Here is a 14001-nt window from a genome sequence, read left to right on the forward strand (position 1 = left end):
TGTACGGGGCTGCCCCTTTAAGGCTTTTCCCATGAGGGAGAATCTTAAAGACTCCCTGCTGAATCTCCATCCTTACTTCAGCATTTCCTCTATAGCCGAGCCCCACTGACATACTCTTACCACCTAGCGCTTTGAAATACTTCTGGTGAGTTGAGCGCTTTATATATAAAAATCGTAAATACTCATCTTTAACAGAACTTTGATGTTCACATTGATCAGAATGTCATATTTCTGTCCTATCAATAGCATATTAAAGCCATCTGACAGGTGGTGGTTCAGTTAGAATACTAACTGAACACAATTAAAGCTGTACCAGAGCGTATCAGTAAAGAAAGGAAGAGCACTTGCATTTATCACGCGCATTCTGCACTGTAACTGCCTTTTTAACTTATTGCTTCGCTACTGCGCTTTGCGCTTTTATTTCTGGGCGTGTGTGGCTGTATTGGAGGGGTATCCAGGGGGTTCTGAGCAGGGACTTACTTGCACTATAATCGTGATCTTCACCCGCATTTGCGGGGCTTAGTTAGGGTCAGGGCTTCATCCGGGCGCTGTGTGTGACTTTGGCCGCCATCTTAGGTGGGGGTGTTTTTGTTTGGGCCGACTTTGGGCGCCATCTTGTAGTGGGTCCAGTGGTTTTACTCCCAGGACTCCCGCGCACAGGAAGGGTATTTAAACCACTCCCTTACCTATCTTTGTCAGACCACTTGCATTTATCACGCGCATTCTGCGCTGTAACTGCCTTTTTAACTTATTGCTTCGCTACTGCGCTTTGCGCTTTTATTTCAGGGCGTGTGAGGCTGTATTGGAGGGGTATCCAGGGGGTTCTGAGCAGGGACTTACTTGCACTATAATCGTGACCTTCACCCGCATTTGCGGGGCTTAGTTAGGGTCAGGGCTTCATCCGGGCGCTGTGTGTGACTTTGGCCGCCATCTTAGGTGGGGGTGTTTTCGTTTGGGCCGACTTTGGGCGCCATCTTGTAGTGGGTCCAGTGGTTTTACTCCCAGGACTCCCGCGCGGGACACCATAAGTAGAGATGTCTAGGCGAGCGCGCAGCGTGGGCGCGCCGGCGGGGCGCCGGAGGTGCGCCAGAGGTAAGCCCGTTTGCGCCCCGGACGCGCTTAGCGCTAGAGACGCTGCCTCAGCGCGTCTGACATACTCTAAGGAAGATCTTTGCCGGATGAACCATCTCCCTAGCGCGGGTATATGTTCGGCCCCTCTATCGGCCCCCCTGGCGAGTGTTAACTGCGGTCTACTGAATGTTCGCTCTCTCTGCAAACATCATGCAGAGACGGCTCTTCTCATTGATTCACTGCAGCTCGATATCATGTTTCTTACTGAAACCTGGACCAGGGCGGAGAATAACGTAGAGTTGGGATGGGCTTGCCCGCCAGGGTATTCTATCAGGCATATTCCACGACCCAATGAGAGAGGCAGTGGAGTGGGCTTTATTTTTAGAGACTCACTCTCGCTCTCTCACCTCGAAGTCAAACCGGTTAAGGGCTTTGAGCTTATGGGTTTCTCTCTAAAAGATCTGAGTGGAACACTGGTCTCGGGGCTACTATGCTATCGCCCTCCTACTAGCGCGACATCATCTGTACAAGATCTGATAGATCGAATTTATGATCTATCTAATACCCATGCTAGACTCGTAATCCTGGGTGATTTTAATCTTTGGCCCAGTGGTCCTCATGACCTTGCATACCGTGATCTGTACCAAGCTTGCAATAATCTGCATCTTACGCAGCTTGTGTCTACCCCGACTCATGTGAAGGGCCATGTTCTAGATATGATCTTCGCAGCGGAGCCTCTGGTCTCGATCAAGGAGGTTGCGGGTCAATGCTGGACAGATCATGCCTTGATCCACTTTTCTATCCTGTTACCAGCTGGATCGCTGAGTAAGAGCGCTCCGGTCAAGCCTAAACTCAGGAGACAGTGGGAGCGGTTATTTACGGTCTCCAGTATACCCACATTACTGCCCAGGGCTTTTTCATTAGGTCAGAATGTGGAGGAGAGCTATTCAACTCTCTGTCATCAGCTCGTTGAGTTACTTGACAGGTTGATTCCAATGCGTAAGGTGAAAGATAAGCCGCAGAGAGTCACTCCCTGGTTTTCCAGTGACCTTCTTCAGCAGAGACTTCACTGTAAACAGGCGGAACGGGTCTGGAGAAGACACTATTAAGAAACAGATAGAGTGGTCTATAAAAAAACACTCCAGGAGTATAAAACTCAGATTAGGTTGGCTAAAGCCAAGCATCTCGAGGCCACACTGGCCAAGGCTGGTAACAAATCACAAACTTTGTTTAAGTTGGTTAAAAATCTTTCCAACCCAGCCTGTGTCACATCTACCATTACGGCCTCGCAGGAGCTTTGCGACTCATTAGCCTTGGCTTTTGAGGAAAAAATTAATACCATCCTGGCGGGCCTCTCTGCCCCCAGTGGGTCTAGCTACCCTGATCTCTGCCCCTTGGGACTAGTCAGCGGAGTAGCTCGGGAGGTGAATATGGAGGAAGCAGTGCAACCTCGGCTGACCTGCTTTCCCATTCCTTCCCTGGAGGATTTCTGGCTGTTGGCAAATGGTGTGTCATCCGGTTCCCCGTTAGACCCCCTGCCGCACAAATTCTGGAAGGTTTCCAAGCAGAACTTTTCCCCCCGCTCCATTCCATCTGCTGCCAGTCTTTGAACACGGCCAGGGTCCCGGATAGCTGGAAACTGGCAGTGATTACGCCACTGTTAAAAAAAGTCCCCTTGGACCCTTTATGTCCGACCAACTATAGGCCTATTTCACTCTTGCCTTTCTCAATAAAAATCCTAGAGAAATTGGTCACAAGGGCCCTATCCAGCTTCCTGGAATCCAACGATCTATTGGACGTGACCCAATTTGGCTTTAGGCCGGCCCACGGTACGGAGTCTGCCTTGGTGGCTGTCCTGGATGACCTGCGTTCGCGTGTCGACATGGGAGGAGCCGCGTTTCTGGTGTTGCTTGACATGTCGGCCGCGTTCGACACGGTTGACTACGCGGTCCTATTGGGTAGGCTCCAGGAGTCCGGGGTAACGGGCTTAGCCTTGGACTGGCTGGCATCATACCTCTGTAACAGGCGGCAATCTGTGGCTATGCCGCCGTTTCGTTCGTTGGTGAGAGAGGTAAAACAGGGAGTGCCGCAGGGTTCGGCAATCAGTCCGATCCTTTTCAATGTATACCTTCGCCCTCTAATAAGTCTGATTAAGTCATTCGGCATGTCTGTCATCAATTATGCCGATGACACTCAGCTTATTTTTTCCATCGAGGGCAGGGATGCGGTCCCCTTGGAATCCTTTCACCAATGCATGTCGGCAGCTGCGGGTTGGCTGCATCAGAACTCGTTACAGTTTAACGGGGCAAAAACTGAAGTTCTCTACTGTTCGGCAGATCGTATATCTCGCCCTCTGCCAGAGGGACTCTGGCCTTCTTCTACCTTAGGCACTGTCGCAGCGGCGGACTCAGTCCGTAACCTAGGTGTCCTGCTCGGGCCTGGTCTCCAGCTGGACGCCTTCGTTAATAAAACCACGGCGACCTGCATGCTGCGGTTACGCATGCAGCGGAAGAATCTTCCGCTTCTCCCTCACTCAGCGAGGACGGAAGCAGTGCGTAGTATCATTCTCAGTAGGTTAGACTACTGTAACGCACTGCTTCTGGGAGCTCCTAGTACCCTAATTATGAAGCTACAGCGGGTACAGAACATGGCGGCTAAATTGGCGCTCTCGCGGCAATGGCATGCTTCGTCCTCTCTTGCCCTTTCGGACCTACACTGGCTTCCGGTGCAAAAGTGGATTTGTTTTAAATCAGCTTGCTTGGTCTTTAGAGCCTTACACGGGTTGGGTCCAGTGGTGTTGCGAGGTCTTTTTTCCTGGTACTCTGCTGCCAGACTCTTGAGATCCTCCTCGGCCTTCTTGGTGATTGTTCCTAAGATAAAAAGGGTGAGGATGGGCGGCCGTTCATTCAGCTTCGTGGCCGCCAAGCTCTGGAACTCCCTACCTCTGGCCCTAAGGTGCAAGGAGGACCTCTCATCTTTTAGAAAGGATCTTAAAACCTACCTTTTTCCTAAGGCAGTGTAATTGTCACCTGTAAGAATGTCTGTGGTCAAAGCGCCAGGATGCCCTCTGGGTGACAGACGCGCTATATAAGTATGCCTACATACATGCCTACATACAGCAGTAGGGTACAATGCACTGCACAAAATATATATTTGTTAGCATCGTTAAGAGCCAAAACGTACTTTAAATCAGGATTTAAATTGCGATTTAAAAAATAATTCAATAAAAAACGTACCTCTCTGCACAATTTTGCAGTGTTAAATATTTAATCTATTTATTTCTATGGTGATAAATGGTACCAATAAGGCCCTGATTGCAAGTAGGTATGTTTACATGTGAGGCTACAGTGGCCGGAAATACCATTTCTGAGTGGTATTTCCACACATAAATGTGGCTATTACAAGTTAATTTCCACCCTATGGGGAATAACTGTGCGGATCCTATTTCAGGCCCAATTCCGCAGATTTTCAATTTTTGGGTGGATTACCGGTTTCTTTTATCATTTACTCTAAGCAACTGATTGGGGAGGCTGACAAGGAGCTGAGAGGAGGGGTGTTGAGGGTGGCAGTGGAGACGGGAGAATGACATGCCTTCCCATCCCCCATCCCATAGGAGGGACTTGGGGAGACTGCTACCAGATCCGGACTGCACTTGCAGTTCAAGCCTCAAGGAATTTTACCAACGGGATTTCGGACCAGCAAAAATCAGATCAGATGTACCTGCATCTGGCAAATCTGTGTGTGGGAACACAGGACACCAATAATTCGGTAGAGCTGTGTCCCACCCAGGGATATCTGTTGTGATGTGCCGGACGTAGCCAAGTTGTATCTTTGTAGTTTCTTTGTTAGGTCTTAGGTACAGGTTGGTTTCCAGGTAAAGCAAGTTGGTAAGCCATGTACAACAGCCCCACCAGGAGCAGCCTGCCTGCCGCTCAGCCATCTTCAACTGTCACACCTCACCACAGAGGCACCCAGCATTCCACTCAGAAAACTCACACTGGCTGAGCAGCTAGGAGCTGGTTAAGATATGAGTAACATTAGTAAATAGACAGGATATAACAATATCCCTCCATACAGCTTGTAATCGGGTCCTCAGTGTGCATGGGGCAGGGGGTTGTAGCACTTAACAAATTTACACTAATTAAAGCAATCCACAGGATACAAACAACAGCTGAGCTTCGTGGTAAGTTTCTACTAGTCAATTTTTGTCAAGTGTAGCAATGAAATAACATTCACATCAAGTAATATTTTTTTCTATTTTTTTAATTTTGTATCTTAATTGGTAAATGGTTTCTGTTTATCAAATGTACTCATGTATGTATTTCTTCATTGCCATTTTTCTAGGGTTTATTTCTGTTTTTTTTGTGAGTGTGCAGCTTCTGTTTGTATCACCAAATTTCTGCAATATTGGTCTATTTGTATATATTTTCTTACTAAGTGCCAATACAATTTTATAGGGAAAAAAAAGAACATGAAACACAAGGGTGCCCCTGGGTGAGTGATGAGGTGCGGCCTTACCACTCTAGATGGTTCAGATGCAACAGGAAGTTGTGAGGGATGGGGGAAGAGCAGGGAAAGGGGAGGAAAGGTAATAGGCGGGGGGTAGTTAGGAGTAGGTAGAGTGGAAAACAGATCCTCTAGGAGTCCACTGCTCACTACTGAGAGTCATTATGAGGTGGCGAGAAACTTAAGCTACATCCCTCCGCTTGGGAGTCAGCTGACGCTGGTAACGCGAGCTGATGAAGGTAAATGAATATCTCACCTCATCACAGCCTCCACACCTGGGCTTCTCGCTGTCGCAGTAATGGCGGCCACAGTAGAGTTTGCCGCTCTTCCAGAAGTAGATCATATCCACCAGGAGCTCGTTGCAAGTCGAGCACACGAAGCAAGCCGGGTGCCACAACTTGTCGTAGCCCGCACGCTCGGCATACACTGCGGGGTCACCCTCCTTCATGTCCAGTTTGCAATGTACACATGCCTGCAACCAAGAAACAATTTGACTGCATTAATACTCATCTAACATTGCAGGGCATCACATGTCACATTTAAGTTAAAATATGATCAGTAAAATTGCATTTTATTTCAAGTAAAGAATACACCGTTCTCCACTGTTCATCATGTTTGAATAATCTCTACAGGGGTGCAAGTTTTTCACATATTAATTTTACCTCGCAAGTGTAACCAATGAAAATCATCATTTAATTTTCTTTAAGTGCTCAAAGATATTTAATTATTCATTGATTCAGTTTTCTGTAGAATAAACTCCATTACATGGATGATTATAGCGGTACATTATTTATGATGGGATGGGGAAGAGGGAGACAATTCATAGTATATGTACTGAAGGAAATTCGCGAAGACGGAATTGGAATCGCATGTAGGCATGTTTGCCCTAAAATAGATTACAAAGTTAATAAAGTGTGTCATACACTATTAAGATGTTATTCTAATACAATATTTGTATGGAAAATGGATGCGAAGCCAGTGCTTTATGCAGCATAAATTAATGTGCTCAACTTCTTGTCTTTTAGTGCTAAATGATTTACAAATACGATGATCAACAGAAGGGTTTATCAGCAGCATAACATAACAGAAACGTGTATTTGTAAAGCGTACGTTCACCCAGAGGTCTAACAGATGTTTGTTGTTACCCAACTCAATGGTACTCATTTTATCGACCATTTTATCGACCTCAGATGGATGAAAGGCTGGGTTGACCCGCCGGGATTTGAACCTGTGACCATGAGGTCGAACAAAGGCCCCTGCAGTGGATGAATTAGTCCACTGAGCCACCAGACCCGGCACAACTCAGTCACAAGTTAATTTCGATGCCCTATTTCCTTTGCAGAGGATATGACTGCTATTTAGAAGAAAAAAAAATGATTGCGCCTTTTCGATTACAAGGAAACCAACTGCATTAAAAATTGTCAACTGTCCCAGAAGCCTCAGTTTTGAGGGAGACTGGCTTGAGCCACTAATGTCCCTTGTAGTTACAGCTTTCGATAAAGAGGCGAAAAAAATCAACATCCTAATCAACACAGCAACAATGTGTAGCTCAAGATGGAGAACTAAATGGTGGGGCACTTATTAGAGAAGACCACGCTCAAAAGTCTTATGTATGGCACTTTTCCAGAAAGTAGGGTTTCAATACAGACTGGCTTGAATCCATGACTAAGACACTGAGCTGATTAACTATACAACATATATCATCAAATGAAGAGCTACTAGAAACACAGTGATCATCTATTTCTATTTTGTAAAACGACTCCGCATTCAGTAAGAAACACAAGGGAGAAAGAGAATAAGAAAAAGAAAGGGAGTGGCAGAGAAGGAAACAGGCGTTCAGAGAAGGAAGTGAGGATACATACAAGGAGGGGTGAGAATAAGATGGAAAAAGAGTTGATACAGTAATGGAGTGTCACACGAAAAAGATAAACAAGGAGATATTAGTTGTGTAACTGGGAACTGCTAATGATAGTAAATATCTGATTCTGTGCAGCTCTGGGAACATCATAGTTGTTGGTAGTGCAAAGACCAGGCGTCTCCAATGAGTACCTCAGGCTCTGCTGCACGCTGCCAAACTACCCATGAGTAACTACCCTATTTATAATCCAACTTAGTAAACACAGCATTTTTGATTGGTTGAATTTGGTAGTCTTCCAAAACTGATGATAATGTATTTAAAAGAATAATGTGTGCATTTTTAAAACGGATCAGCTGATGTTCCCAGGAAGAACATTCTTGTGAATAGTAATTCAAGCTGCATTAGAGCGTCTTATACTGACGTTCTTTCTTAGATACCAGAAGGCACTGTGTGTATGACTGCCCTGACACGCAGAGACATTCAAAATTAAAATTGACGAAGCTTTATTCTTTACATTGTTGCTTGTGAACTTGCCTGACGCACTGAAGTGGTCACTGTTAGTAATCGTGTATACAATGGCCCATAATAAAACCTTGTCTGAAGTGGTCATTATTGTAACACTGATAATTTGTGTGACTAGCTTGGGATGATTTTTAATTGAACTTAAGTAGCTAATATCATAGAAAAGGAGGGCTATCATAGCGTAGACAGAGTGTGGTGGGAGATCCTTGAACCTGCATGGATGGAAACGGCCTCACATCTGCTGGAGAACCACACATCTTACATAAAGTTTCTTGATATCTTGCCTGTGGTCCTGCTGGCATGGCGAGAGGACTTTCAGGAAACACATACAGGTAGATGCATCAAGCATTTTTGCGAGCGCAAACGGTGCGAATCGCAAAATTCGGCCGTTTGCGCCCGCAAAAATGGCATTTGAGATGCATCAAGGGTTCATGCACTCGCAATTTAAGTATTCGCAAATAAGTGCGAGTTCACAAATTGCGATTGCATTTAATGTATCACAATTTGCGATTCCTTAAATGCAATGCATGAACAATTTCAAGATTGCGAATTCGCAATCTGGGGTCGCTATTTACCGCGAAGTCAAACTACGTGGTAAATAGCAAAAACTTAGAAATATGCACTTTAGTGCATTTTTCTAAGTTGTATATTACACACACACATGTCCTTGGGACATGTGTGTGCGCAACACCTGTGCACATTACCATTTCAGGGGTGCAACAGGGTGTTCTTTGGACACCCTGGCACCCTTGAAATTGTGGCACATTTGCGATTCGCTAATTGCAAATAAGGAATGACTCCCCATTCATTCCTATGGTCCTTCTGGCCCATAGGAATGAATGGGAAAGGCATTCCTTATTTGCGATTTGCAATTAGCGAATCGCAAATATGGAATCAGTAGGAATCGCAAATAACATTGCGATTCCTACATGCATCCCGTTTTGCGAGTCTTTAATAGCGAATCCTTAAAATTCGCTATTAAGGACTCCCAAAACATAACTTTGATGCATTTGGGTGATAATGCTGACTGACCAGCATGTCGTAGCGGCTGGACTGCATTTTTTAGGGTTTGCTGAAGCATATTACAAAGCAGAGGATCTTCTATCATTTTAACAGCTGCCACTGTGTACATAGCAAAGGCCCAACATTAATAGGGCATACTTTCTAATGCCCTAAAGGCGGCACCTCTGTGGCCGGTGAGCCTCCAACTAAAGGATTCCAATAGAGGACCAGATGAATCTCCAGCATTGGAAATTAAGCAGTCCCCAATATTTAAATGAGATGGGAGACTGAGGGATGGTGGACACAGCATTATCCAATCAGTAAATGATTATGTCATGTCCGTCGATTCATCAAAAGGCCAGGGATAGCAGAGGTTACGTGACTTTGGACCTTACAAGAAATTATATCATCTCACCTAGACCACCTCCAATCACCTCGCATGCAGTGATGTCACATGAACATTGAGATATCCAACAACACAGCACCACCATGTAAGTAAAACAGCCTATCATATGTGAAAGATAAAATATTGTAAAACAGATATTAACAAGGTGCTCCTCTGGTACACAAGGGAGCACGGCAAACTGAAAGTGCTTGAGGTCCACGGTAAACCCCAGGTAGCAATGATGGTCAGGTAGGACAGGGATATAAAAATAGGAATCCTGCACGTCCAGCGCTGCCATCCAGTTTCCCCAATCCAGGGCAGACAGGACCCTGAGCTAGGGTGAGCATCTGGTCTTGAACTTCTCCTTTTTGAGGAAGTAGTTGAGGGCTCAAAGGTCGAGGATAGGACGAAGGGCTCCGACCTTCCTTAAGACCATAAAATAGCAGAAGTAACAACCACAGCCAAATTCTGGCCCAGCAACCCTCACTATAGCTCCCTTTGTCAAGAGAGTCTTGAGGTGATCCACCGTCAGCCAACATACACCGGTGGCATAGATGAAGGGGCAGTCTCGAAGGGGAGGAAGTAGCCCCTTCGGACTTTTTGCAACACCCACCTGTCCGTGATGATTTCTCGCCAGTGGTGGGGATGATGGCGTATTCTGCAACCAACTGGCCGTAAATGGTCCTGGGGAATCGGACTAGCAGGGTTTTGCAATGGAGGAGGGGATCGTGGCTTGAATTGACTTCTGGCTTCCAAACTCTCAGGGTCGGGATGAACCGTGTCCATGGCCTCGTAGAGGTTTCTGAACTTTCGGGACCCTCTGGCTGGAATAGGTTTTTCATGGTTGGTAGCCCCTTTCGTAGCCACGAAAGGAGCGAAAAGCAGACCCAGGACAGGATGTTGTAGTGAGGCCCAATGACTTGGCCGCAGCCCGAGAGTCCTTAAAACGATCAAATGATGAATCTGCTTTGTCTCTGAAGAGACCGGAGCCATCAAAAGGCATGTCCATGAGATTAGCCTGGACATCCCCTGAAAAACTAGACGTCCTCAGCCAGGCGTGACAACGTACAGCCACTGTTGTGTAAATCGTTCTGCCCAGCGAGTCGGTTGTGTCCAAGCCACAAAGTATGCAAACTTTGCTGCATCTCTCTCATATGAAATGGCTTGGGAGAGTAAAATCCAGTCCTCCTCAGAGACTCTGGGCAGCACTTGTGCAACGGTGTCCCATATAAAATGGGATTAACAGCCCAAAAGGCAAGTGTTGACCGACTGCAATGCTACACTGGCAGAAGAAAATATTTTCATCCCAAAGTTTTCCAGTCTCTTGGATTCCCTGTCCGGGGGTGCTGAAGAGAACGTGCCACAGGAAGTAGAAACTCGAACCACCAAGCTTTGAGAGGTGGGGTGGGTGGTGAGGAAAGCTGGGCGATGGCAACAGGCAACCGTTCTGTTCACAGGAGCCCCTGTGCTGGGCTTGGACCAGGTGCCCAGAAGAACATCCAAAAAGGCCTAATTGAAAGGCAAAAAGGGTTCCATGCTGGAGACACCAGGCTGCAGGACCTCTGTCAAGATGTTAGTCTTGACTGCCACCATAGGGATGTGCAGGTCCAAGACCTCCGCAGCCCTACGCACCACCATAGATAATGATACCCCCTCTTCTGTAGCCAAGAGTGAGACAGCATGCCATAATCTGGGGAGGTGTTCAGGCCACTGTCATCACCCAGCTCCTCACACTAGCCCATGTCCTGGGGTTGCAGAATTTCTAAGGGTTTCTGCTCCACCTCCCAATCGTCCTCATCCATTCTTAACCCTTCAGAATAGAGGAGTTTAAACTGCATGGAGCCGTACGGCTCCGTCAGCGTTGATGGATGCCCGACCGGCTCAGTGTAATCGGGAAGGAGGATTGGGGAGGTGCCAACGATGGGTGTCAGTGACGCCGAAGATATGGGCTGTGGCTGCGGTGCCTGGGAAGGTCGCTGTGGAGGTGCGAGCAGCACCTAGCTGGACCCGGGAACAGGTCCAGAAGGAAGCCATGGCGCCGGGGCTAGAGTCGAAGGCCCGGAACACCTAGGGACTCCTTCATCCAAGCCTGGAGACCCAAAGGCGTGCCGCCAGGGCCAGGCCACCCGAATATGATGCACATGGCATCACAGAACTCCTTAAGTTGGGCGGGGTTCGCTCCCGGCCCAAGGAAGGGAGGGAAACGCTGAGCCGACTCAGGCACCTGCGGAGCGGGGCCTCGAATGCAGTGGTTCCTCCGTATCGTCATGCGACAGACGTAGCGAAGTCAAAACACGCTTCGACTTCTTGTGCTTTTTGTGATCACTCTTAACTAACGACTTGGAAGATGAGGACTTCGATCCTCTGGAATGGTGCTCGGACCTTCCTGTTGACAGAGATAGGGGCCGAGACTGATGGGGTGACTTCCGAGGCGCCGGCCGCCGGGTCGCGTTCAGGGACTGACCCCTCAAAGCTTTCGGTGCCATGGCCCTGCAATCGAAGCAAGACTTCAGCTGTGGTTGCGCTCCAGGCACCAGAGACACACTAAGTGGGGGACCATGACCGACATAGCATGGCGACAGGCACCACACGACTTGAACCCAGAGGTTTATTTGCTAGACATCCCTAGCACACCAAAATAAGTAGAAAAAAGAAAAAAAAAGTCTGTCAAAAAATGACAGTGGGTAAGCTCTCTTCGACAGATCTGCCCTGGCAGGCGCAGAAATAAAAAGAACTGAGGTCAGCGTGACGGAGTGGCGGTTATATTGACGACACGGATGTCATGATGATAATGAACAAGACGCCAGATGACGTCACGTGTAGTTGACCGATGCCACCTACCGCCACACAGGGGTACTGCTAAGAAAAATCTTCCGGATCCAGCCTGATGCCTGGAAATTCAAAGGTAAGGAATCTAAGGCTAGATGTCTCTATCAGATAAAGATTACACTAGAGCGGTATTCACTATCTTAATTTAAACAGGATTGGGAAGTAGGGGGTCTACAAACATACCTTTAAAAATGAAAGAGCATAACAATTCTAACTCTAATGTATGGCTTTAATAAATGTGCAGTGTTGTATCCTGTGCAGACGTGTTTCCACCTTCACCCATAACCAGACTTAATGGGACCCCGTCCCACACGGTTCTTTGTAGAGAAGCTCATACTAGGGACTCCCTGCTGCGTAACAATGTTCTGTAAACACTGCTGCTGACTTGAGTCCTCACCTTTCCTATATCATGTACCTAGAAGAAATATACAGCTTTTTTTGCCAACAACTTTGTTATATCTAATCTTTTTGATTTCTCTCTCATAAAAAACCATTCTGTTAAATAAATACCCTGTCTCAAAATCTCTCTGTTGTTCAACATTTTGGCATGCACCACTGGGGCTGACCACACTGTCCCCGAACATGTAGCGCGGGGGAGTTAATTGCGTGGGTGTGAGGATTTCTCTAACATGTACTGAACAATATTTTAGGTACTATAACATATTGATCTTTAAGTGTATAAACATTTGCGTTGAAGTCCGGCATTTGCAAGACTGAAATACGTAGCCCTGAAACAACACTCACACAAACATGCATGCTTGCAATGATCTCACCAACAGTGTAGAGGCTTCACTGGTTCTTGAAAATAATATTGCAGTCTATGCAGAATACAGCCAACGCCATCTTTACTTTATTGTCGAAATTACTGCTGATCGGTGTCCGTGAAGTGGCTGGAAGTCGAGCCATTAGTAATGTTTAGAAGTTGGGTGGTGCCCTTCCTTAAGGCACATCTCTCAATTTACGCCCTTCTCCCACAAAAAGCAAGGCTCGCAGCACACCATGTGCTGCTGGAAAAAACACATATTCCTCTTTGTACTGAAATCAGATGGTGAGAAGCACACAATTCCGACCAACTCTCCAATGCAGCGCCCAAACCAGACGCTTCAAGAGTGCAACAAGAGAGAAACACATTTTAAAGGAAATTATCTGCTATTTTTGTGTCCCTGTTCTGCCAATGAAAGTTACTTAAACTCCTTTCCTTTTACTATTATCCATCCCCCAATATTTAACTTGAACGCTAATCACACAGCAAACGTTAACTACTGTACCACCTACTACAAGCCAGTTAAAAAAAGAGATATCCATCCTAAGAGCAGTAGAAGAAGTTGGGGAGGCGAGGCTTTAGCGGGACGCAGAGAAATTGTTGTGATGGCCAACCAAAAGCATCACTAGGCCAATTGCAGGACACCAAGAACACGTTGTGATGGTCAACAAAAGCATCACTAGCCCAATACTCCAGCGGAGGAGCAAGACTACGAGAAGGTGGGACAGAGAAGCAAATAATCCACTGAAAAGCAAGCTTTTCCAATTGATGCTCTCATTAACCAATCATCAGCAGTGGGAGGAGTCAAACCCCACAAAGTACATACAACAGATCATCCTGTAGCACAAGCGCTGAAGGCTTAACCTCAAAACAAGGCCAAATAAGGATAATGTTACTTACCAAGTAAGCATCTGTTCTTGGCATGTAGAGCTGTAGATTCACATGCTTTGCATACTCATGCCATCTAGTGTTGGGTCCGGATGTTAGCAAGTTGTTTTTCTTCAAAGAAGTCTTTCCAGTCACGGGGTAAGGTGACCCCTCCTTTTGGTGATAGTGCGCATGGGC

The 14001-nt window shown here is 46.6% G+C and overlaps 1 protein-coding gene across 1 annotated transcript in view; it reads right to left on the reverse strand.

The window, feature by feature from the left end:
* TES (testin LIM domain protein) overlaps positions 1–14001 on the reverse strand; it is a 213790-nt gene that overhangs the window by 65323 nt on the left and 134466 nt on the right. The window contains exon 5 of the mRNA XM_078674357.1: positions 5834–6049. Within this exon, the coding sequence (XP_078530483.1) occupies positions 5834–6049 (216 nt within the window). The remainder of the gene's footprint in view (positions 1–5833; positions 6050–14001) is intronic.

This window comes from Lissotriton helveticus, chromosome 1_1, assembly GCF_964261635.1.
Source record: "Lissotriton helveticus chromosome 1_1, aLisHel1.1, whole genome shotgun sequence".
Taxonomy (NCBI): domain Eukaryota; kingdom Metazoa; phylum Chordata; class Amphibia; order Caudata; family Salamandridae; genus Lissotriton; species Lissotriton helveticus.